Below are 26,468 nucleotides of genomic sequence, written 5' to 3' on the forward strand. Positions count from 1 at the left end.
AAATACACAAAGGTCACCTTAAATCGAGGCAAGCGTGCAAGTCAGAGGGAAGCTACGCAACGTCTGCCTGATTTTGGCTCGGTTTCTACCTTTCTTCTTTATTTTTCTGTCGATCGTTGATCAATGTAAGCTCGTAATAGTAGTGTAGATTTATTAGAATGTTATTTCAAATGTGTGTATCGTTAAAAATGAGAATAAATGTGTTTGTATGATCATGATGTCGTAGATGTATTGTTCGCAATACAGCGGGCATTTTACGTGCGTGCATTTTGTATAGGAACTTTGTACGTATTTTGCACGTTCGATCAAATGAGAGGAGCCAAGTCGAGTGTGCACGTGTGTAGACTCTTCACAGTCGTTTAGCCGATACAGATTTATAATGTGCTATGTTGTGAACTTGCATTTGTAATGTTTGATATTTCAAGGAATGAATCACAATTTGTTCTCTATAATTCTAAAAACAGGTATGTCGAAATGCTTTCTCACATAATACACATTTCTATTTTCTAGACTACTTTTGCTGGAATTTAACATTGTAAATTGGTGTTTGTTGTTGATTTTTTATTTTTATTTTTTTAAATGGCTAACTGTTGGACTTATTGAAAAAGTGAATTAAGATATTGATATCGCCTAGCCAATATGCCTGCGCGAAGAGTGATGTAAACAAACCCTCAAATGCGTCTTTTTTTTAATCACCGATCCCCTTACCCGATGAACCTTGCCAACTGGCTCTGGAGATAGCTAACTACTTTTTTTTCTTCTTAAAGGGAGCTAACCTGTGATGTACATTACAAAAATTGCTAACCCCTGCCAAGAGTTCACGATGTTGGTTCAGCCACAAACACAAGTGCATGTGTTGTATGCGAAAATGCCTGTTTTCGCGTTGCCAACTTGATACTTCAACAGCAACAGCGATTACAATAACAAGGCATGCACAGGGAGTTCGCTTAATTAATCAAACTCCCTGCATGCACCTTAGTTCACTCAGTTAATTGCTATTATCATAAAGTCATAGATCTATATATTTTTGTTTTTAGTTCATTTAAGTACTTGTTCCTTTCTATTTCTTCTTAAAGCTAATGAACATGTTTATATTTGGCAAATTCACTGAAAAATTCATCACCTGAAACTTAGCTGGATAGTCATTTGTTTCTTGCTTTGACTAACGAGACAAATTGAATTTCCGGATTATTTTCTTTTGCTTCTGAAAAATCATAGTCCACCATGCCACGCAGATCTCAGTCAACAGACAGGTCGGCAGCCCCAGCTGGTCGTCGTAGCGCCAGGATAGCCACGCAGCCCAAGGTGGACATGTCCGAGGTTCCGACCCGGGGTCGAAGGTCATCCCCTCCTCCCCCTAAGAAGACAAGCCCTGGCAAGACGAGAGGTCGCCCCAAGTCGTTGCCTGCCGCCACACCAGAGAAAAAGACAACAGGAAGGGGACGTAAACGAAAAGCAGAAGAAACGCCGGAAGAAGAACCAGAATCAAAGGTAGTATAGTGAGGTTACGAAGGAACCTTTGCCCTGTTTCATTAAACTTGTTATGAATAAGAAGTTACATTAACCGTTACAAGCTACTGAAGTTGTGGCATTTAATTGGCTGAGAGCAAATTTGTCATAAAAACTCTGCAAAGTTTGTTATGGATATAAATGATAACAAGTTTTATGAAACAGGGCTAGCTTATAAAGACCACTGAGAAGAGACTAAAAAGTTTCAGGCTGTGGTATTTCTATACAGGCGCCTTTCTATGCTTGTTCCAATGATGCTTTGGAAATTATAAGAAATATATTTTAAAGAATTTTATAAAGAAAACTTGTAATGAGTGGTTCTGGATTTTTTTGGATTTTTTTTTAGTACAGGGCATATGGGATGGGACATCACAAGATCATATGCCATATTGTTGCCAAATTGTGTTTCACTGGTGGCGATTTCAACAATTGCTAACTTTCCTATTGTCAATAAGATATTGCTCAAACTTTCACATTTTTATTCCTCTCATTTTTCTGCTTCTATTAAAACCAACTTGATATCAAGGTGGACTTCCTCTTTTAAAATATAGGACCTTCCTTTATCTAATATAAGGAATGAAAAAAATACATTTTTATAATTTCCCTATCAGGAGCTCAAAGTGACTTGAATTAAATCGATCTGGTGAATGAAGTTTGTTTCCTTCCATGATTTTGAAGGTATCCAAAGACAAGGAGGACCAAACTGATGGTGATGATGCTGGAATGCCATAGACGATTTCATAAGATTGAACATTTTTGTGTCCCAACTAGCATCGAACCAAAGAATTACATCTTCAAATTTTTAACACTGAAAAAGCAAATTTGTTGTAACTCTTGAGTAAACGTTGTTACCTCGTACAAATTAAAGAATTTTTTGCTTTTCTTTCCATGATTCGTTACGGTATCGGAAGACAAGGAAGACCAGACTGATGTTGATGATGCTGTAAACAACCTCATGAGATAGAACCTTTTTTTATCCCAACTAACCTAGGACCAAAGAATTACATCTTCAAATGGTCGCTGTGAAAAAGCAAATTCATTAAAACTCTTCACTTTATTATCTCGTAAGAAGTAAAGATTTTTTTTTTCTTTCCATGATTTTTTCAGGTGTCAAAAGAGGAGGAGCACCAAGCCGAAGGTGACGATGCTGTGATACTATGGACTACTTCATGAGATGGATTTTTAAATTTTTTTTATCTCAACTAACCTAGGACCAAAGAATTATATCTCAAAAATTTTAACTCTGAAAAAGCAAATTCATTACAACTCTAAGTAGACTTTGTTGCCTCGTAAGAAGTAAAGATTTTTTTTCTTTCCATGATTTTTTCAGGTATCGAAAGCCGAGGACCAAGCCGATGCCGTGATGCTATGGACAATTTTATAAGATGGTCATTTGTTCTATGCCAACTAACTTAGGACCAAAGAATTACATCTCACAATTTTTAACTCTAAAAAAGCAAATTCGTTAGAACTCTTAGTAAACCTTGTTACCTCATAAGAACTTAAGAAGTAATGGATTTTTTTTTCTTTCCATGATTTTTTCAGGTATCGAAAGACGAGGAGGACGAAGCCTATGGTGACGATGCTGTAATACTATGGACAACTTCATAAGATGGAACATTTTTTTTTATCCCAACTAACCTAGGACCAAAGAATTACATCTTCAAATGTCCCTCTGAAAAAGCTTATTTGTTACAACTCTTGAGTAAACTTTGGTACCTTGTATAAATTAAAGAGTTTTTTATTTTTCCATGATTTGTTAAGGTATCGAAAGACGAAGAGGACGAAGCGGATGGTGACGATGCCGAGATGCCAGAGGCTCCCAAGGAGGTAGAGGAGAAGGAGGAGGAGGAGGAGGCACCTGCAGAGGAGACAGCTGCTCCAGAAGAACAGAAGGAAGAGGAGGAGGAGGAGAAGATGGAAGATGACGTTGGACCTCAGGGAGATGGAAAGAAAAAAGAAGGTACAAATATGAAGTGTTCCTTGTTTTCTCAAATTTTGTCTTGATTGGAAATATTGGTATGTCCAATTTGATGATTATTTATCTACTTATGTTCTTTTTCCCCCCGATCATATCAACTCCGGTGCAGATGCCATCCACCTGGATCTACAGATATATTGAAATATATTTCCTTTTAATTAGAATTTGTTGGTATGTCCGATATGATGATATTATCTATGTATGTTTCTCCCCCCCCCCCCCCCCCCCCCCCCACTCCCGCTGAATGTCGACTCGAGTGCAGACGCCATTCAACTGGATCTACAGATGAATTGAAATGTATTTTATTTCAGTTATTCCTGGGAGCATCAACTTCATTGGAATGGTATTTACTATTCAGTAATCTAAATATTTAGATTTGATTTAACTTGTTTCTCTGGAATCTCTGCTGATTTTTGCTTTAGGATTAGCTTGCTTTAATATAGCAATGACATCTTTATGGATTCTTCCGGATAACATTCTCGATGAATGCAGTTTAGAGAAGAACTGTCCTGACCAAGGACACTAACTCATCTCAAAGCTTTAAACAGTTAGGGAAATTAAAAAGATGATAGCCTTAAATAATATATAATATATAATTATTAGCCTTTATAATCAGGCTCCTGTGAAATAAAAAAAATAAGGAGTTAGTTGAAATTATCAATCACATCATTCATGTTATTTTTTAAAACATTCTTGATAAATACAAGTTGTACTGTATATTGGGAGGTATCTAGTCTAACCAAATAGACAAACTGGTCACAAAGCGTACTATACCTAGGGACAGTAAAACAATGATAGTTTTTAGGACCAGGAACCTGTAAAAAGAATAATAAATGTGTGGGAGTTATTTTGCCACGTCAATCAAATCAGTCATGTAAATGTATATATTTTTTTAAAAGACATCTTGATGAATGTTAGTTGTATCTTGGGAAGAGCTGGGGGGAGTTTCACAAAGATCCCAAGTCGAACTTAACTCTAAGTTAGACTTGAAAATTATGGAGAGCCATTTGTAGCCTTAAAATAAATTTATTCAAAAGCAAAAATTCAAGTATTTTAGACTTTTTATAAATTCCACATTGAGAACACGAATTCTCCTTGATGAATGATTTGAATCAACATTTTATGCCATTTAAAATAACTTTTACAAAATATTTTTAAATATGCTAACGGCTTTCCATAATTGTTAGGTCCAACTTAGAGATAAGTTCAACTTAGGATCTTTGTGAAACACCCCCCTGTAGTGTGACCAAAGAAACATAGTTACAAGGCTGGGTGAGTAAAAACAGATGGTAGACTTGGGTACCAGGCTCCTGTAAAATAATGTGTTGGAATTAGTTTTCCAACAGTAACACTCTTCATTTCAAAATCTAGGGGCTACTATTGAAAGGATTACAGAGTATATTATGTTATTATCAAGGACACTAGGAGAGGAAAGGGGGGGGGGGGAGGGCAAACCTCAATTTAGAATTGTTCTATCTTGTAAGAGATCGTATAACAGTGAAATTGATCCATCTATGTTCCCCCCTTTCAAGGACTTGAGATTTATTTAGGAATCAGTCTATTGTGTAGATTATGTACCAACTTGTGTTGCACAATAAGATAGCTTGGGATTTTTGTCTACGGGCATTCTATTCTCTCTTTCAAGGAAAGTTGGGCTTATGTGAGTTATGCAATATCAATAGGATTATATCGACTAGTCTGATCAATCAGACCCTTTAACCGTTCACTAATTTAAGTCATGCTACAGAAGGAAATGATATCTTCCCCTTATTAAGAAATGTTCTTAGTTGTTATCATGCAGATGTATTGTATTTTTTTCTTCTGTATTTTTCAACGAAGAATAAATTTAAGTTTTTGTACAGTGACCAAAAAAAAATAATAGTGATTGGAAATACTTTACTTGAAGTGTGTATGATGATACGTAGAAATATTTTTATTACAGCATTTGCTACATTATGTTAATTAGCCAATTATCACATTGAATATTCTTCCAGGACAGGACATTTGTAGCAATTCTCATTGTGCTTTTAATTAAAATGTAATTATAGATTTAGATGAAATCTCAAGGGTATTTCTGCAGGAGATCGCGTGAAAGGGCAGCAGGACCATGGAATCGACTTGGTATTGATAAAAGTTTAGAAAAATAGATGAGTATTGCTGATGTCATTTCTTAGATCCCTGAAAATTAATTTCCACTTATCCTGGGTCTTTTGAAGTACTCACCATAATCATCTCGTGTTTTTCTGTTAATGGTAACCATTTTAACACACATTCTCCCTTACAGTATTTATTAGATGATCTAGCATTTCTCTTATTTCCTCCTCCCCCGCCCCTTTCAGTGGGTGTGTGTGTGTCTCTCTCTCTTGTTTATCCAATTTATAGTCTCCCTATCTCAGTATCTCTTCTTCCCTTATTAACGTACTTTAGTTCTGAATATTGTGTATAATGGAGACAAGTTTCATTCTTCTCTATTTGCCTTTTGTTGCATTGTCCGTTAATAATCCATCTCTTTATTACCGTCTTCTTGTATCCTACAAAAACAAAACACTTTCTCCATTCTCCCCGCAAATGATATATCATATTCTATCTTTCTGTTTCCACTTTCCTTCCACAAATATTTATGGAAAAATTGTTAAATGGCATCCTTAATCATTCTCCTTTTTTCCTCCAACAGCCATTATACCTACTTTTCATTACATCTTCCATCAATTTCTTGTGAGGAGTCGCCATATTTACTTTCAATGGACCACTTACAGATTTCCTCTGTTTGTTTTTGCTTTTCTACAGCTTCCGTCTATGTTTTCTTCATCTTTATTGTGTTACAATTGTTGCAATGAGCGTACAAGGTTAGATGGCCACATTTGACCTTGCCTGTGAAGGTTATTTTAAGTGGAAATTGCATTCAGGCATTCTAATTTCTTTTTGAAGGTTACAAAATTCTAATGTCATCCCTTTATTTACAATTGCTGTTGTGCTTAGCTTGGATCCATAACTAGGCCGGAGTTATTTTGGCTCATAGACAGGACCGAGATCAAAACAAACTGCCACATTAATTTCTATATATATATATATATATATATATACAATGTATATATATGTGAGACAACCATATAGATTTTGCATTGATCTTTTTACATGTTTATACCTACACTGGGCTTGTGCAGGTCAGAAAGATGGCCAGAATTTATATTTTACTCTACGTGAAAGTTCATGCCACAGTTCTTTTTATACAAAATAAAGAAACAAATTTTGTCCATTTTTTAAAAAGACTTTCTATTGTTCATTTCCTGTTCTTGAAAGTCCATTTTGCTTTCAAAAAATTAAATTCTCTAGGAAGAGTTTTCTCAATGAACACGATTGGTCAGATGTGCTTTTGGCCATGTAAATGGTCAGTAAATCTTTGATGACAGGATGCTGATATAATAGGAGAATGAATTGTGGCATGAAGTTTTAGCTAGTGTAAAATTGGAAATCTTTCTGATCTGCACAAACTAGGTTTTAGGTACTTGATGTACCAAGTCAAGGCAAACCCAATGGTCATCTCACATGTTGAAATCTATTGAGGCATCCGTGCCTGATTGGTTTTCATCAATCACGATTTTTAAAATAAAATAAAAAAGAAAGGAATAAGTATGACACTGGTCTCTTAAAGCCCCCCAAACTCGTCAAAAATTTGATGGCAAAATGTTACTTAAATTGTATCATAATGTGAAAGAGGATGTCATTTAAGACACACTTCTGCAAAGATTCCCCCCCCCCCCCCAAAAAAAAGGGTTTGAAGACAAATATTGATAAAAGAATACATAATGCGGATATAGTATCGAAAAATAATGTCGCTAGTGACATTCGTTTGTCTCGCAATGTATGTTCAACAAGGGATCTAAAAGATCACAACGTTTCTTGTGCCGCTGCTACACTTCGTCAGATGATAAAATATATTGTAAGCAAGCGTGTTTTATACTCTACGGGTGGACCGGCGGTCAAATAATTAGAACAATAACGGACAAGGCCTATTGGTCAAAGCACACAGGTGCTCAACCAATCAACCAAATTCATAATTTGGGTTTTTCTGTTGCAGAAAACCTAAATTTTGTTTTCTTTCATCAATTTTTGACTTCAAACACATTTGAATGAAAGAAAACAAAATTTAGGTTTTCTGCGTACAACAGAAAAACCTAAATTTTGTTTTCTTTCATCAATATTTTACTTCAAACACATTTGTTTTTAAAGTCCTTGCAGAAATGTGTCTGTATAAATGACATCCTCTTTCACATTATGATACAATTTAAGTGAAATTTTGCCATCAAATTTTTGGGGCTCTCAACACTGTAGAGGGACTTTAAGTAAGTGACCATCACAGGCAAATACATAATGCAAATATTTTGTGCTAAATCATCTTGTACATCCTAAATTATTTAAAACTGCAAGTCTGCAACTGTATAAACTGAGGAGTTTTCAGGTAACCCAAATTACAAAATACTTCAAAAGCAAGGTCAAATTGGATGACAATATACAATTTATGTAATGGTGATCAAAATTTTGCATGGATTTAAGCTAATCGAAATGACAACTGCGTTAAAATTATGAAATAGTAATTGGTTCGATGACTTCAGTACTAATAATAATGTAAGAGATTTATAAGGCACTGAATCTTCTTGAAATAAAATACTCAAACTGCACTTGTTCAAAAGTGCACTTTAATTTATAGGCATGGCAATCTTGTACCCTCACTGCAACAATTAAAAACTGAGACTTTGTCCATTTCTTTGTTCTCAATCACACCTTCCTTACCATATTCTATGTGCAATACACCTATCCAACAATTTTTCCCTCCTAGAATCAGTTCCTCGAGCGGAAGAGAGTGTAGAAAGAGCACCCCCAACACCTCCAGTTGAAACAGCTTCAGAACAAGCAGTAGAACCGCCTGTAGAACGGCCTGTAGAACCAGTTAAAGAACCAGAGGCTGCTCCAGAAGTAGCGCCAGAGGTTGTTCCAGAGGTAGCAGCAGAATCATCCAGCGTTGATTCCATAGTACCTGTAGAGGTCGATGAGGAGAGGTTCGAAGCAATCCCAGAGGTTGATTCCCAGTCATCGTTACCGGAGGTCCAAGATGTGTCTCAGCCAGTCGAAGAAGTGCCACGAGTCACAATGCATCAGGAGCAAGAGGTACCTGCTCCTCAAGCCGTAGTCCCAGAATCTGAAATAGCCACAAATGCTCCTGGAGCGCAAGGCATGCAATCTGAAATCGCTACCATTGCTCCACAAACAGACTCTTACCCAGAGGCCCAAGTGGCCACCCTTGGGCAGCTGACGGAACCTTTGGTTCCAGAAGCAGAGCCTGATGCAACCCCTATGGACGTTGAGGACAATGTTGTTGAAACCCCTGAGGCGATGGAGCAGGTACCTACTGCGCATGAGTCCCAGGTGTCTAGTATTCCTGAGGCCTTTGAGCCATCAGAGCCACAGGTCATTCAACCGGTCATTCCTGAAATACGACTCCCAAGTGAACCTGCAACTCAAGAACAATCCTCAGCATCAGAGGCCACCCAGCAATCAACTGAAATCTTGCCAACCCCTGCTGAAGAACATCAACTGCCCGAGCCCATGCAGATCCCCGAGATCCATGTCTCAGAACCCCCTTCTGAAACCGCACAGGTTCCCTCAGAGCCAAAGGCAGAACCGAGCCAACAGCTTGAGGCGCCGATGGACGCTGCCCCCGCTGCAGTTGCGGAACCAACAGAATCTACCGCTGTACCTGGGGTACCTGCCGTGTCTATGTCTGGTGAGGTTGATTGATTGTGTCTGGCTTGCTATTTTTTTATTTTTGTTTCAATCGATTAATTAACTTTGTTGTCAAAGTATTTAGGTTTTCCCAAGGCTCTTTCTTTCCTTGCTTTTCTTCTTCTTTCGTTTAGAAGTGGTCAACTAGGTTTCAGTGGTGACCTGAACCCAGTTTCCCAAATTTCTTACACACACAACTTTACATGTATGTTACATTTATATCCACTAAAACTGATGTTCTCTCTAAAAACCAGCACATTTTCAACTCGTGTTAGTAGGTGGGTCTCTACTAGCATGATTCTCAATTTCCATTGAATTTCGAAATCTTTGGCTTGTTTTTTGTTGTTGCAACCTTTATCCCTGTCCATACTTGTTTGTGCTCGTTGTCCAAAACTGGGGAAAGAATCCCAAAGAAGCTAAATAATTATTTAAACACTTTACAATACTGTTACTTGCATCTTTTAAATAAAAAATAAAAGGAGTCTCTAATATCAAATTTAAATGCATGGAAAAGGGATGTTCACACATCACACACACTCAAAAGAAAAATTTGGATACAACAAACTATATTAAAATTGATTTATTTCAAGTACAACATTGTAATCCATGACCAAACATGAGAAGTTTTTGCCCCCAAACTAAAACTGATTTTCTTAAATTGCACTTAAATATTCTCTTAATTTTCTTCTGCAATTACAAATTTGGCGATCCCAAAATTTGCACTTTCTTTGATGGTGGTCAGTTTTGCACAAGTTGTTTGTACCTCATGTTTTCTCTCTTGTATTCTCTGTTGTTTGGATTGTGCATGTTAGATTAGTACTAACTAGTAACTGCAATGTAGTTGTGTTTGAGACCTCTTACTAACACTGATGTCTATCATTTAGAGATCGCAGGTTGAGTCATAGAGTTGTCATTTTATAATATTGCCACCACTGCCATACTGTAGGCTGGAAAATAAAGGGGTGGTTGAGGGTCTGGACTGGAACACCTTTCAACCTAACTATAACTGGATTTATTTAAATAAATGATGGTTCAGTGCAAATTTTTCCCAATTGAGCTCCCAAACTTTCTTTAAAAATTGCAGGGTGTTGCAAGCTTTCTAGTAGGACGAAAAGGTAGTAGGCTGCTAATCTTTCCTATGTCTACCAGTCACAACAGATGATCATTAACTGGTAGCCATCACAGTGAAGATCTCAAATATCATTTAATTTGTCTATTAATCAGGGCTCAATGCTCACAGGCACCCAGAACACACAGGCACCCAAAATCTCAGCCTAGATCCCCCAAATGTTGATTCAGACTAACAAACTTCAATCCCCCCCCCCCTTCCCAATTCCACAAAATTAGTGTGTAGCCCTATATAAGTATTATGCTTGTTTGAGACCTCAGGCAAAATTTAGAAGATGAATACTGTTGTGCTATTTTAATTTCTATCAAAATCCAGTTGTAGAGTAAGGTGTGAGATGGCTGTAGTTTACATCAGATTCAATTCTGCTGTTTCAAAACTTTGTTTTGTCCATTTCCAATCATTTGAAGATTAAACCTGTGATTTCTACTTTGTACAAAGTAGCTTAAATAGCGAAACCTGTCGGCATGAAAGGCATTGGGAATACTGTGAAACTATGACCTGAGAAATTTCAGATTAATCTGATTTTGCAGTCTGCGGGAAATAGGGCGATCATCAACAACTCATAACATTTTTACAATAATTATTCAGAAAGGCTTGTGCCTGTTTTCATTGCATAGAGGCAGACCCTTAATGTTCTGATCCTGTGCTACATGCAAAAGATATACCTGTATTTGTTTGGTTTTAATCTGAAACAGAATACTGAGAGAAACAGATCGGTACACGTTTTGAGAAAAAGTCTCATGAAACATAGTAAGTTTAAAGTTTTGAATTTGGAATCAATCAAACACAACTTGAAAAACTTTGTTGTGTATCTTGCAGTGATTTTTCCTATTTGCTATGCACTTAAAAAAAAAAAAAAAAGGATATTTTCTCAAAAGAAAATGCATTCACACACCCTATATGATCATTGCAAATATGTTTGGTTTTTCACAACTGGTATAAGAAACAATTTTTTTTCTTCATTTATATAATTTTATAAAGCTAGTTTACACATGTTTATGCACCAATATCTTTAGGAATAGCAATTTATTTCTCGAACCATTTTTCATGCCAGCGGGTTTTGCGAAGGTACCTTTCATTTGATATTAAGCAAATATTCCTTTAGATATTTTCTTTACAAAACATTTTCAATCTAACCTTGTTTCTGTTTATCTTTGCCTGTTAGTACTAATACCCTGTCATGAATTGACTTTTTTTCCAGTTTAACTAATTTTTAACAATATGTTACTCCGTCCTTTATAAAAACGTGTATCAAATTTTCTCATGCTTTGAAGTGAAGTGTATCTACAGCATTCCAAAGACAATTATAGGGGAAGTCCATTCTGATGCTTAGTTGGTTTTAATAAAAGCAGAAAATGAGAGAAACAGGTCAGTAAAAGTTTTGACCCAAAAAACGATTGGAAATAAGAAAGTTTTGAATTTTTGAAGGTGCGATCAATCAAACACAAATTAGTAACTTTGTGACGTGTCTTGCCAGGCCCCCTTCCATATGCCCCGTAAAAAATTATATTTTCCCTTCAGAAAATTTTCATTCATACATACACCCTAAATAAAATTATTGCAAATATGTTTTTATACAACCCCTGTATGAGACATATCTATTCCATCATCAATAACTACATGTACAATATTTTATGACAATTTCTGTACAGAGCAAATTGGAAAGCTCGCAAGATAAGTCACAGTGTTGCCAATTTCACTTTCACTAATTTGTTTCTCTCGTTTTTTGCTTTTATTAAATCCAACTTGATATCAGGGTCGACTTGCCCTTTAATTTTCTTGATTTGCCAGGTATGCACAAGCTTCTGTAGAAACGTGTACTTTAAATGGATTATCACATTCACGCTAATGGAGTACCTAAGAGGTGGATTCTTCTGGGTATGCTCGCCTTCTCGGTTCCCTAGAAGTGTTTCTGGACTTAAAGCCCCACTGCACTACTTAAAGCTACTGGCGTCCTCTATACAGCAAACAATGCCTAATTGGTGACCATTGGTCCCCCATGACCCTCTTTTTTTAATGTTAATTAAGAGCTGATCTGATGAGATAACCACCTGTCATTGACCACGCTGTGTTGCCTAATCCCCCTGGCCAAACTAGTGCAGACGGGCTTTAAATGATAGCTTCTAGGTCATGTGACATGCGTTACTGCGCGCATTGCCCACTTTCTAGACATTTAGTGAGCGCTTCTGTAGAAACAGACTAGTTATACCTTGATAGGGGTTACTCTCTGTGTCTATTCCAGGAAGACGATACCGTTCCATGGGGGAGTGTTTCACAAAGACTAAGTTGGACTTAACTATGGCAGGCCATTCATGCCACTGTTTGCTCCCAACGTTTACTGGCATTTGTCTCTCAAGGGACATACAAACCATGACCACATATCTACATAATTTACATTTTTAGATCATATTTCAGAGACCAATTGTGAGAGCAACCAGTGGCATGAACGGCCTACCATAGTTAAGTCCAACTTAAATTTGATCTTAGCCTTTGTGAAACACCCCCCTAGTCTCCTGAAGAAAAGCTCTGCATGAACCAAGGCACTGTTTCGTAATATCTCACAAAGTAGTGTCAATTTCAAGCATCACGATTTCTGATGTCTCATAAAGTGACATGAGTGCACTGCAAAACCTTCATTACTTTGTGCTTTTGGCCATCACAGATACAAATAAAACCAAATAAACGTACACGTAGGCATGATTTGATAATAATAATTATAGGCATTTCTATAGCGCCGTCTATCTAGAAATTGTATTCTTGGGCTCATTAATTATTACCCCGGCTTTGTATTGGCTGAAATTATGCCTAGTACCTTTATGTTAAGTATCTTGCAATTTGCTCCAAGAATGTAGGACCACTCCACCACATGTATGTTCTTTTTTCTCCTAAACCACTAGTATCCTTCAAGTTTAACTAACGTCAGTTTAGTAGTTTCCAACTTGAGGTTCTTTCACTGTTAGAACACTTTTCTTCTTCCCTTATGTTGCAAAGATCTACCTGTGTTCTTGAATTATTAAACCCATTTTATATGATACACATAATTCTGGCGGGTAACCCACACTGAATTCTTATCTTCTCTTGGCCTTCTATTGCGATATAACAATTTCGGGAATCCTCACCCTATTTACATTATGAGACTGAAATCGACGTTTCCCCTGAATACTATTCTATCTCGGCCTTCTATTGCGATATAACAATTTCGGGAATTCTCACCTATTTATGTTACGAGACTGAAATCGTTATTTCCCCTGAATACTATTCTATCTCGGCCTTCTATTGCGATATAACATTTTCGGGAATTCTCACCCTATTTATATTACGAGACTGAAATCGTTGTTTCCCCTGAATACTATTCTATCTCGGCCTTCTATTGCGATATAACAATTTCGGGAATTCTCACCCTATTTATATTACGAGACTGAAATCGTTGTTTCCCCTGAATACTATTCTATCTCGGCCTTCTATTGCGATATAACAATTTCGGGAATTCTCACCCTATTTATATTACAAGACTGAAATCGTTGTTTCCCCTGAATACTATTCTATCTCGACCTTCTATTGCGATATAACAATTTTGGGGATTCTCGCCCTATTTATATTACGAGACTGAAATCGTAGTTTCCCCTGAATACTATTCTCGTCTAATGTGATTCTCAGCCAACCCTGCTGACACTTTCATTCTCCAGGTCTTCGTTTCACAAAACCGTCATTAGGAAAAGTTTGCTTACATACCTCTGAAACATGTCTTTTAATACAGTCAAACCTGCTTTAGTGACCACCTGTCTACAAAGGCCATTTTTTGTGTTTCCCTTGGTCGGTCGCTATAGACAGGTTTGACTGTACAAGCGTTTAGATGGGATGTCTGGGAACCTATACGTGTGACGGTTTTGTTAAACGAGGCCCAGGGCTTTACAACACCTACCTATATATACTTGAGCTATTTCTCAGACCCATTAATTCCTATTTTTTTTAGTAACGAGCAAAAACACAATGGTGATCAAGAAACATCTCTGTACATTCAGCATTGTTCAATCTTTATGGTATGATGTACACTGTACATTCAGTTTATGGTGTAAAGAAAACTTGAAAAGTCACACTGAGCTTAGGCCTACATAAGATACATTTATTTTTCGTTGAACTTGGTAGATTTGGATTTCCAGTGACATTCTTTTCTCTTTTAAAAAAAAACTTTTGCTGCATACGTTTGTGTGTTTGTGTTTGACACCAGTGGCCGTTTCGTCCAGCATGGCTTTGAACTCGAGAACAAAAATCATCCAATGTACATGATAGCAAAGACTTGCTATCAATAATTTCTTCCGTTTTCTAGGTATAAAATAGATGCTGATTTTATCAAGATATATAAAAATTAATTTGTTATTGTTCATTTCAGTTTGTTGTGTAACTTCAGTATATAATTTACATTGTTATTGATTGATTAAAGCTTTTCTTTTTCTTGTCTTTTCTTTGACCAACAGGTTGCAATACATTTTCCCATCTGACATTCCCATGTTGTTATTGTTGTTGTGGTTGTAATGACACATGTCATTCAATTGTGAATATTTACAGATTAAATCCTTGTTCTTTTTTACAATTAATTAATTTTGTTTTCTCCCTTTGATTGATGTTGCAGAAATTTGAAGAACAATGTCGCCGACCCGCAGTAATTTGTAATTTTGTATATTTCCTCCTTCTTGCATAATTCACTCTTAGATACTAAATTCATGATTTTTATTTTCCTCTTTCAGGAGAAACAAATGTATAATCAACATTGATTTACTTCCGCTATTGATGAGACTATTAAGAAACATTGCTATTATCCGTGTCAAAGCTACTCATTTTTTACATGTTTCTTTTTTTGTCACTCTTCGTTCACTCATGCAAATTTTCTTCTCTTTGCTTATCAAATATATCACAATCCTTTTTGCCTTAAACATATAATTCAGGTGGCTGCACATTTCTCTCCCTAACTTTCTTCAACTTTAAACTAATTCATTAATTTTCCCTCTAGGTGGTATCTATCAAAGTTTGTTTTGGAGTAGTATTTTCCTTTAATCCTGTCTTCTCATTATCTCTCTCTTCTTTTGTTTTATAAGATGTAGTTCTGCTTCTTCACCCCACCCAACCACCCCATTACCCCAACTTAACTACACTTTTATTTTTCTCTTTAGACAGTAGACACCTGAAAATATGTTTTATGAAGAGCGTACAATGCGTCTCAAAACGACACGTCAAAGGACCATTTTCTGAGCTGAAACTTTTAGAAATACCAACAACTTTTGTTTGCTGGAAACCTCTTTTAAACTTTTTTTTCTTCTTTTATTATTATTATTTTTGTTCAGATAACAATCATGTCAACTGCCTAGATTTGTAATATGGTATACAGGCAGCAAGATGTGGGACTATTGACTTTCTGTCATATGAGTGAAACCTGTATATAAAGATCACTCTAGGGAAACATGAATAGCGACAGGTGGTCTTTATGTACAGGTTCCATTAGTACAGGTTTTAATGAGAAACCATATTCATGGGGACTTATAATGTTGTCTTTATAGACAGGTGGTCTTTCTATACAGGTGGTTGCTAAAGCAGGTTTCACTGTATACGGTTTGCAGCTGAAATGTGGAATATCCCTTGTAATTTATTGTTTATTTGTTTATTTTTTTATTATAGAAGATATACAGTATTCAAGAATATGTACGGAATAAGAATGCTGGGATAGGCTGTTGCTTCTGAACCTGGATTTAAAAAATCAATGGAATCCCTATTTTAAATTATGGAAATGTGTTATCTTTAAATACGTATAGCAAATCTAATTTATTTGTTTATTTCTTAAGCTTGTACCTATTAAAAAGAAAGGAAAACACAAAGTGCAGAATGCAGAGATTTTGCCAGCTCAACCCCCTCCTTCAACTTTTTAATCTACGCACGTACAGTTTGTACATGTATTTGCCGAATGACTTTAATGTAGACGTTTTATTACATTATTTCTTATTCTTATTCACTTTTGACAGAAAAAGATGTAAAGACCATGCTAGCATTGATGATCCTCATAATGCCATTTTATTCTCTCTATTTTAATTTTATTTCCTCTACCCTATTTTAAATTAATTTTAAATTTATTTCCTCTTTTTTGAATTTATTTTCATAAATCTTGATGAAGGTGTTAATGATTTTTGTAAGGACACTGTTTGCACAGATACTGTAACTCCCCCCCCCCCCCCCCCCCCTCCTCCCCTCCCCTCCATCCACGAGGAGTTTCCCTGTGTCATAAGAGTACAATTTTGAAGACTGGATTCCAGCATCAACTGGTCCCTGTTTCACAAAACTTGATAGACCAATTGAAGTTATAGGAACTGTGAAAAGCCATTGAAATCTTTGAATTTGATCGGCTACGAACAAATTTGATACAGACATGTCATTGGTGTTATTGATGAAATGTTTTCTTGAAAGCTAAATTGTACCGTAATGTCTTCTGTGTGTATAAAACAGAACATATTAGAATATGGGCAAAACAGGGTGTATTTTATTTGGTAGAGTTGTACATAATGTTCTGTCTGAATTGTTAGTGCATGAAGTTTTTGTAAATTCCATTGAGTTGGCTGAGCCCTGTAGGCTTGTTTTAGAGAGTTTATATGGGATGATGTTGTCACTTGGGTAATACATGTAGGTTGAAATATTAGCATATTAAAGTCACACTAAAGCAGGGCTTAAATTAATCCAAGGCCATGACCGTGGATGCCCTTTTGGTTGGCCTCAATGCCCTTCTCATTGGCCTTGGAGATTTTGTGTGCCCTTTCTAATTCTTCCTATTTGTGCTGTGATATAGGAATGTGCCCTACAGAAAAGTGGCCTTGCCCTAAAAATATTAAAATTTAAGGCCTGCTAAAGATACAACCGGTTGCCTATGAGCACTGGTCGCGAGTTAGTTGTCGGTCTTTAAAAAGTTGTTGGTGGTCTCTGGAGCAATTTAGTCAGCGTCTTGCCTGGTGCCTTACCTGTACTTGTATTTTTCCAGTTTATGAGTCGAATTCTGCTATACTTTAGTAAATCTGTAAATCATTGTTTGTGATACTACCCTCCGCACTACAGCCCCCTTACCCCCCCCCCCCCCCAATAGCCACTCCGAAATCTACATCCAGGAATCCCCTCGCCCTGTCCCTGGACTGCTGCTTCTCGAACATATAACCCTTTAGGAATATGACGTTTAGGACTATGAAAACAAATTATAATTTGTTTATGATTTGATTTGATTTGAATTCAATCAGAGATAGACTTAACTAGTTTTTTTTCTGATTGATTTTGTTGGTGTTCCTTTTTGCATAATTCTAGTGTTATATTTTTAACCTTCGCAGTGCCTCGATTGTGTCAAATCATGTTAAAGAATCGACTAAGTTTTAACGTTGTGTTTAAATTTTGGACCAATATCATTTTCTTCTTTTTGAAAACCCAAGTAGGGAAGTTTGATCGCAACTCCAGATGAAGATGTATCTGCCAATTTTGACTGAAGCGAAAGAAAAGAAAATTAATGAATATAATAAAGATACCCCCAAATAAATATTAATAAAGAGACAAGATAAGAAAAATATATGCCTTGCAAGTTTTACTCTCCTGTTTAGAAGGTGTTTATAGGAGGGTCCTTATTTTGAAGAACAATAAAGTTTGAGATTATGTACTGATTGTTACGAGCCAGAGTGATGATAACAACACATATTGTTAAACGCATATTATAGTTACACCCTTCTGGTTCTCACGGTCGATATTATCATTCATAAAATTCAATCCCAGATCCTAATCAAGTGATTGGTCTGATGCGTTCACATGTGGTTCATTTACGAAAAACCCATGTTATTTCATTAAAAAGTGTGCTCATACTGTGTGTTGGCCTATACTTAGAGGCCTATACAGTGCGTCCCAGAAAAAACGAAACGGAGAATTATCGATGTTTTATCATGACTGAATCACATTTATAATTAATAAATTACACATATTTGGAAAGCTTAGATCCTCCTCTTTCATTTGATGTAACTCATTATGATGCATATTTCACGCATGAGTGATTAAAATCAATTTGAAGAGAGGAAACCGAAAAGTCGTTTGGCGGGCGGTATCTGAATTTCAAAGAGAAAATCACATTTCTAGAAAGTTGGGTTTCTGCCCTTTCATATGACACCTCAATCAGGAAAAATGAGCAAGGAATGACAAAGTTCTGTTTGTTTAAAGTAGCCCTTACAATTTTATAATTGTAGCAAACAAACTTTTTTCACTGGTCGCCTGCCGTAACGAAAAGCATAATTAACAAAAAGACTTAACTCTGTTTCGCTGACAATCAGCCATGCATGAAGTCTTTCGTCTACGGGTGATTGTCAACGAAACGGAGTAAAGTCTTTTGTTAATTTCGTTTTTTGATACGGCAGGCAGCCAGTGAAAACAAATTTGTTTACTCAAATTATGGAAATGCAAGCACTACTTTAAACAAACAGAACTTTGTTATTCCTAGCTCATTTTTCCTGATTGAGGTGTCATATGAAAGGGCAGAAACTCAACTTTCTAGAAATGTGATTTTCTGTTAGAAATTCAGATATCGTCCGCCAAATGACTTTTGTTTTCCTCTCTTCAAATTGATTTTAATCACTCATGCGTGAAATATGCATTACTATGAGTTGCATCAAATGAAAGAGGAGGATCTAAGCTTTCCAAATATGTGTCATTTACCAATTATAATTGTGATTAAGTTATGATAAAACATCGATAATTCTCTGTTTCGTTTTATCTGGGACGCACTGTATAGAGGTGAGTGTGCTTGTACTCGAGTGGTTTAAGCACTTGACTTGAAATGCAAAGGTCATGGGTTCACTACCCGACATGGCTCTAATGCCTTTTGGCAAAGCATTAATCTACATCTGACACTCTGCACCAAGGAGATAAATGGGGACCTGAAAGGATGACGAAAGCTTTTGTGCTTGTAATGTTCCCCCCAATATAGGGAGCAAGTCAAAAGTTCAAAATGTTGTGAAATGCGATGTAATTTTGAAGTCGGCCATGAATTCAGAAATGTTTTCTTCTTTAATTCCAATGATGAAATGTGCCTTGAATGGTGTTGTTATTCTGTGAAGAGTACGGTTTTGGGGAGATGAATTTGTTTTCACTGTATTCCGAGAGGATTGACTGTTGAAGTGGAAAATAGGCAGACATGCAATAATCAACATGAAAACTCAAACACAGTCTGCTAATCTTACAGTGGGGTGCTGTACATTTCATCTTCCAGACGTAGTATGAAAACAACATTCCTCCTCGACCTCATGTTTGACCACTTAAACATCATTCAACAAATATTTCGTCCTACAAAGATGAAGATAATACACCATCGGCATCCCTAGAGTACATTATTACCTCGACATCATGCAAATACAATCCATCCTCTAAACATATGAAGATTTCACTTTTGAAAAGAAAAATATGCTTTTTGCAACATTTCTCCTCTGACTTCGCCCCCAAAATTCAGGTGTACTGCACATTCCATGGGTGGTATTCCGGTAGCGCGTACTAAGTTAGCACGTGCTTAGTTAGTTCACACTTCTATGGAGTGCCTGTTGCAAACTAATTTACCCTGTACAGATTATTTTAATCCTTCAATGAAAAGTGTTCAAAAAATTAATTTTGCAATAAAATGGGAAGAAAAAGATGATATGAGTATGAACTGAATTTCACCAAAGTTTTTGGTAGATTATCTTTGTCATGAATATTGAAGGAGGAAGATGAAACCTAGCATTCCATAGAAGTGTGAACTAAAATTCTTGTTTAGTCTGGACTTAGTCCCGGCTTAACTTATGAGAATACCACCCCATGATTACATAATCATTACAAATGGGGCATGATGATTGTAAAGGGGGATAAACAGGCCTTTTAATTATATCCAATTGTGTCATGATATTACTTAAAGGGAAAGTCCACCCCCAAAATAAGTTTGTTTCGATAGAGGCAGAATAATAAGAAAATCAGGTGAGTGAAAGTTTGAGCAAATTCTGAATGAAAATAAGAAAGTTATGAATTATTGAAGTTGTGATCAATCAAATACAAATTGGCAACTCTGTGACTTATTATACGAGCTCTCCTTCATTTGCTTTGTGCATAATATTCCATAAAATCATGTTTTCTTCGTTATTGATGACGGAATATATATTTGTTCCTTGCAGGGGGAGTATAGAAACATATTTGCAATTATTATATTTAGGGTGCATGTATAGTTGAAATTTTTCTTGAGGGAAAATGACAATTTTAGATTTTTTTAGTACTGAGCAAATGGGAGTTAAGCTCGCATGATACGTCATAGAGTTGCCAATTTGTGTTTGATTGATCACAACTTCAAAAATCCTAACTTCCTTATTTTTAATCGGAATTTGCTCAAACTTTCACTGACTTGTTTCTCTCATTTTTCTACTCCTATTAAAACTAACTTAATTTCAGGGTGGACTTCCCCTTTAAGAATGAGAGATATCTACACCCCAACTTGTCAAAGAGACTCGTTATTTTTCATAAATTATTATATATTCCTTGGACCCAATGACGCAATCAGTATGTTAAAAAGCATTCAAAATACAATAACAAATCAGAATTTAACAATAATCTTTTCTCTCTATTTCTTGTGTCTTGTATTAGATGCTACAGCGGAAGAACCAGAGCCAAAACCAACACAAGAAACGACTCCAACACAAGAAAAAACACCAGCTTCAGAGCCAGTAGCTAAGGGTAGGTTAACAACAAATGGCACAGCTGCAAACCAGTCCTCTCGTGCAGATCATTCTAATTTTTAGCCTCTATACTAATGCCATGAACCCTCAAGTTCTTCCTTTTTTTTTAAACTACTTTATATGTATATGAAAAAGATTGTATTTCTAAGTTTTGCTTTGAAAGGTTGGCAGGTGTGAAGTAGGGGTTGTGACTTTCTGTCAAAGTACATCACTCGCTATGAACATGACGGACAAAAAAGCGGACAAAATATACAGTTCCTCATTCTACCCTAAACAATTGCTATGGTAGACAAAGGAACATCCCTTCACTGCTATTATGTAAAAATGTGTAGAACAGGTGTCACATGCTTATTCACCTGTTCTACACACTTTTACATACTAGCAGTGAAGGGATGTTCCTTTGTCTACCATAGCAATTGTTGAGGGTAGAATGAGGAACTGTATATTTTGTCCGCTTACTTTGTCCGTCATGTTCATAGTGACTGCAAATTGAAGCAGATTTAATAAATCCCCTGGAAAACGAAAACTTCAGAACAATCTAGTGTTTGCATCCCAGTCAGGATCCAGCTATCCTTCACATTTTTACCTGTAAACAGAATGTGGATCAGCTCCCTTTTGAGTAATTCCTGGAGAAACAAGAAATTTCAATTTGTAGTAGTTGCTGCGGCTTCGTCCAAAGAAGAAAATAAAATTGCACCGACACATGGTCTTGAGTGTACACCTATACCATATAAACAACAGATAGATTTATCTAAAATTTATGGATGTTTCTTTCGTGGTCACCTAGTGATAAGGTATTCCATTAAATAACCTGTTACGATATTAATGAATGAACTGCAATACTTGGAGTCCAGTCTGCATACATTACTTGTTGATATGTCCGGCAAGCCTCAAGCAAGCTTTTGTTTCGTCTAGAGCAACCTTTCTCTAAACATTTGTGCATAATATTTGAATATCTTAGTAAAATTAGTAAACCCAGTGTATAATCACTTGCATGTACCATTAATAACAGTGACACCAGGGGGTGTTTCACAAAGATCCTAAGTTGGACTTGACAATTATGGAAAGCCGTTTGCACCTATGAAAATATTTTGTACCAGTTATTTTAAAAAAGACAGAAAATGTTAATTCAAATCATTCATATTTTCTATTATCAAGGCAATTTTATGTTCTTGATGTGGAATTAACTAAAAAAGTCCAAAATACTTGAAATTTCGCCTTTGAATATATTTTTTAATAAGGCTACAAATGGCTCTCCATAATATTTAAATCCAACTTGGAGTTAAGTTCAACTTACGATCTTTGTGAAACATCCCCAGCTTTTGAAAATATTTTATTCACTTTCTGATTCTTTTTCTTTTGTATCCACTTTTTAGAAGTTGCTGCAGTCCCAGAACCAACTCAGGTATGTGAACATGTGAACCCTTTTTGTTATTGTTGTAATATGGAGGGCTACCAGATCGCACCTTTCTACAGGAGAATGCAGCGATACTTTGTGTTGAAAAATTGAATGTCATTCATAGTTTCCATACGTTTAAGAACTTGACAAACATTTAAAATGCATGGTAGTGGGCTCTCATTGCGAATTTAATACCATTTGGGTGTTTGCTGAATTACAGGTGGTCAGTCACCCGGGCTATTATTCAATCGGATACTATAAGTAAGAATTTACTAAATAAATTACTAAGCTAAGAACTCTACTTATCTTGTATTCAAATTGCATTTTAGACTTTTATATACCTAAGACAAAATCTAAGGAAAATATTTACTGATAGAGCATTGTGACATCCACGGTAAATCAAAAGTAATGCGCAATAAATGCACGCTAATATAATTGTGCACAGGTTATGATACTGCGTTAGAAAACCATATGCCTGCCAATCAAGGCCTCCAAATAATTGGCTCAAGTCTGGTAGGGAGCTGTATTAAATTTAGGGTAAAATACTTGGCCAAAAGTTGAACTGAATACCAAAATTGGCTAATTTTAACTAAGCCTCAGACTAAGTGAAATACTCATATTTTGAATTGAATACGGGCCCAATTGGCGCCATATGGAAAAAGTCTTTAAAACATTTCCTTCACCCGAAGGCTCTCGGGAGAGACTATGGGGTATTTCTTGATTTTTTAAGCTGTGCAATGCCAGTAAGTTAATTTTGTATGTATTTGGCATCAATAGATATGTAAGACTCTAGGCCTTGAAGTCCTTTGAAGTTTTTTCGGAATGTGAAACCTGCGAAATCCTTTTGTGAAAACTATCTTCATATACTTTAAATCTTTGTCACCTTGATGTAGGAACCATGTGAACAAGCCATTGCGCCGCCGGTGGTTTGCGTGACACTGTCTGAACCATAACCAGCAGTGACACCCTTTTGTGAAAACTATAGTCATGTATACAGTAGGCTTGCGGTTGCATCATGTGAGAGAGAGGGAGGATTGGGAAGTCCTGAAAAAGACTCGATAAGCCGATACAGTCAAGTACTTTAAATTTTGTCACCTTGATGTAGGAACCATGTGAACAAACCATTGCGCCGCCGGTGGTTTGCGTGACACCGCCTGAACCAGAACCAGCAGCTCAGCCAGTCAAAGCACCAGCACCAGAGGTCAACCAAAGCAATGGCACCCCCAATGGAACTAACGGTGAAGAAGCGCCCTCACAGGTAAGAAAAGGACAGTTTTAATTAGCCATGCATTCCCTGTATGTACAATACAATGAAATATTACTATATCAAACTCCATTGGACTAAGCAAAAAATCTTGTTTATTGAAATCTTTTTGTTTTCTACTGTAAAAAAGAGAATAAATGGGAAAAGCAAATAACCTTAATAACCTTACCATAGTGAGAGTTTGTCATTATAATCATCTATATAATATGAAACTGTTGTTGTAAAGAAATTTTGGCTTGCACTCGGTAGATAAATACCGCGTTGTAGAGTCGCTGCCCGGCAAGCAGTAGATGGCAGGTTCAAATCCTGCTGCTTCAAAGATTTTGTTCTGACTTTTCAATTACAAGATCGAGCACGCAATCTTTAAAAAAATTCTGTGCAACAATCGATATTTCTCCTAGGAAGCCTAACATTCATAGATATCAGTTTTTAAAGAGAAACTTGTGGAATTATCCCAACTATAAGGTGTTAGTGTTTTGTCCACAATCTTTAGATTATTTTATTCCCATGCTAAAGGCTGGAGCATCTCAAGAGCTATCCTATTCATGTTACACTGCTTCTATGATACTCTCTTAATAGGGATCATTTAACAATCTTAAATCTGAGATGCACGGCCCTACATGTTATTAGTGTCTGTGATGTGGTGCAATATTGAAGTCCTAACAAAATTGCGCTTCAAAATGATCCAGAAGTGCATCAAAAGAAGAGAGAAGCCTTTTACACATTGTTTGCCTTTCAAAGGCACTTTTATTTAATTAAAATTCAACTAGAAGAAATACTCATTTCATTATTTCAAAATAAAACTAGATTTTGTATTAAAGTTAATATAAATTTTATTTTATTTTTGTCGTTGATTTTTGTTTGTTTGTTTTATTTCATTTAATTGTTATTATTATTTTTGTTGTTGCGTAATAGGTTAACAAAATGTCAAATTCGTTTGGTTTGTGCCTTCAGGTGGACGGTGTTCAGTCCTCGCCTCCCTCGATCAGCGTGGGGTCAAATTGAGGTCATGTCTGTCTCCCGTAACGAGCCAATCACCTTTACACCCCTAGTCACATGATGTCTATTTTTTAGAATCCTCGGAAGTGAGCGTGTCGCCGGCACGGATTTAGGAGCTTGTTTGAAACTCTCTGTGGAATTTGGATGTAAATTTGATATGGTGGTATATCTGTAGTCAGAACGAATGAGTGTTGGAAATTAGAAGTGATTACGAAAATGTGCTAATGAATTTCTAAAGAGATTGCACAACGGTAGAACCTGTAAAGTATCGGTAACAAGAAAATTCTTAGAGAAATCCTACCTGTCACTATGCACGAAGAAAGTTGCAGAGAAAATTGGATTCTTTTAAATGTGTCATTGTATATAGTTATATTAAACCTTTTACATGTTGATTTCCGATTGTGGTTTGTGATATATTGTAGATACGGTCATGTGCACGAAATGATAGAGTACCGAGAGTAGAGTAGCTCTGAAGAGAAAAAAAAATGAAAAAATGACAAATGAACATCATCCATACCACTGTTTGTTTTCCTTTGTAAAAAAGAAGAAAAAAAATCAATATTTTGGTGGAATGATACTCTTTCATGAAGATAATCAATTTCAAAATGAAAACGTTTTAATATCTATACAAAGTTTTTAAAAGAAGCTTGCAGGAAAAAGTATATAGCTCTTTTAGTGTCAAATATTGCTGTTTTATTTTTCAGGTTGTAAAGAAAAAAAACTGTTCCCCTTTTTATAATGCTTTCCACATGTGGGGGTTGCTATTTGAATCCTTCAATCATGTACTGAAGTGATTGTATGAGGTTACCTAGTTTTTATATACTGTATGTGAACTTGTATACATGTAGGTTATTCCCAATTCATGCTTTTAACTGCCATTAATTGGATAGGAGTTTCAAGATTTAATTATACACAATTGGGAAGAGGGGCAGCAGATAAATCACAGCTCTGCTATTTAAGTAGTGACAGTTTCAGGAATTTGGAGATCACTAAAATATAAAGAGCATGATTCCTTTGGCAATTGGGTCATGAAAATGTGATGTCAAAGGGATCATATCGTCCCTATTTTCACAAAGTGACGGGAGTGAATGAAAATCGCATACAGTTTGCGTGCGGATTTTCCTCACTACCGTCACTTTGTGGAAATAGGAACGATATGTCTCTTTTTATATACCCACAATTTCTCAAAAAGTTTTATGATCAAACCTTCATATTTTACTTGATCTGATCTAGATACCCTATTTTTGCAGGTCCTCCGTAGTACAGTTTGTTCTTTTATGGAATTTCAGAAAGGATTTGTTTGTTCAAGTCAATTTAGGTACATGATTGTAGAGATTACACACGTACAGTAGTTCGATTTCTAATCCTTTGCTCGATCAAACTCTCACTGACAAACTTTCTGTATTTCTGAAACTTCTCCTACTGTGGTCGAATTTATCAAAGAGGGTTCAATTCTTTTAAAGTAAACTTCTCTTCAGATTGTTGGTTTTTATTCCCTTATGCGGGTCAAATATGTTATTACCTATCTTTTTAGCGTGCGTGTACTTTCTAAAGGTACGAGAAGCATTGTTTCTACTGTACTTTTCTTTGTTGTCTTTGCTATGTTTTGCGCAATTGAATTTTTATTCTGCGAATACAATTCCAATCTTTTAATTTTA

General features: G+C 36.1%; 1 protein-coding gene across 3 annotated transcripts; it reads left to right on the forward strand.

Moving 5' to 3' along the window:
• LOC763121 (cell surface glycoprotein 1) lies at positions 1–26,468 on the forward strand. 3 transcript variants are annotated; one of them, XM_030989217.1, is made up of 8 exons: positions 1–125; positions 1,219–1,491; positions 3,274–3,472; positions 8,328–9,272; positions 21,057–21,146; positions 22,525–22,553; positions 23,653–23,805; positions 24,766–26,468. In XM_030989217.1, the coding sequence occupies exons 2-8, from the start codon at positions 1,225–1,227 to the stop codon at positions 24,814–24,816; spliced, it is 1,734 nt and encodes a 577-aa protein (XP_030845077.1). In that variant the 5' UTR covers positions 1–125; positions 1,219–1,224; the 3' UTR covers positions 24,817–26,468. The 3 variants fall into 3 exon arrangements, with proteins under 3 accessions (XP_030845077.1, XP_030845078.1, XP_030845079.1); XM_030989218.1 differs by having other exon boundaries at positions 3,274–3,465; positions 8,324–9,272; XM_030989219.1 differs by lacking the exons at positions 23,653–23,805; positions 24,766–26,468 and adding an exon at positions 23,441–23,524.

Source organism: Strongylocentrotus purpuratus, unplaced genomic scaffold (assembly GCF_000002235.5).
Source record: "Strongylocentrotus purpuratus isolate Spur 01 unplaced genomic scaffold, Spur_5.0 spur5_scaffold_18, whole genome shotgun sequence".
Classification (NCBI taxonomy): Eukaryota; Metazoa; Echinodermata; class Echinoidea; order Camarodonta; family Strongylocentrotidae; genus Strongylocentrotus; species Strongylocentrotus purpuratus.

Bases quoted from the DNA above. Each gene is read 5' to 3' on its own strand.
- LOC763121 (XM_030989217.1), top strand. From the start codon at position 1,225: ATGCCACGCAGATCTCAGTCAACAGACAGGTCGGCAGCCCCAGCTGGT. The intron at 9,273-21,056 runs GTGAGGTTGATT...GTCTTGTATTAG, and splicing joins ACCTGCCGTGTCTATGTCTG to ATGCTACAGCGGAAGAACCA. The intron at 21,147-22,524 runs GTAGGTTAACAA...TCCACTTTTTAG, and splicing joins TTCAGAGCCAGTAGCTAAGG to AAGTTGCTGCAGTCCCAGAA.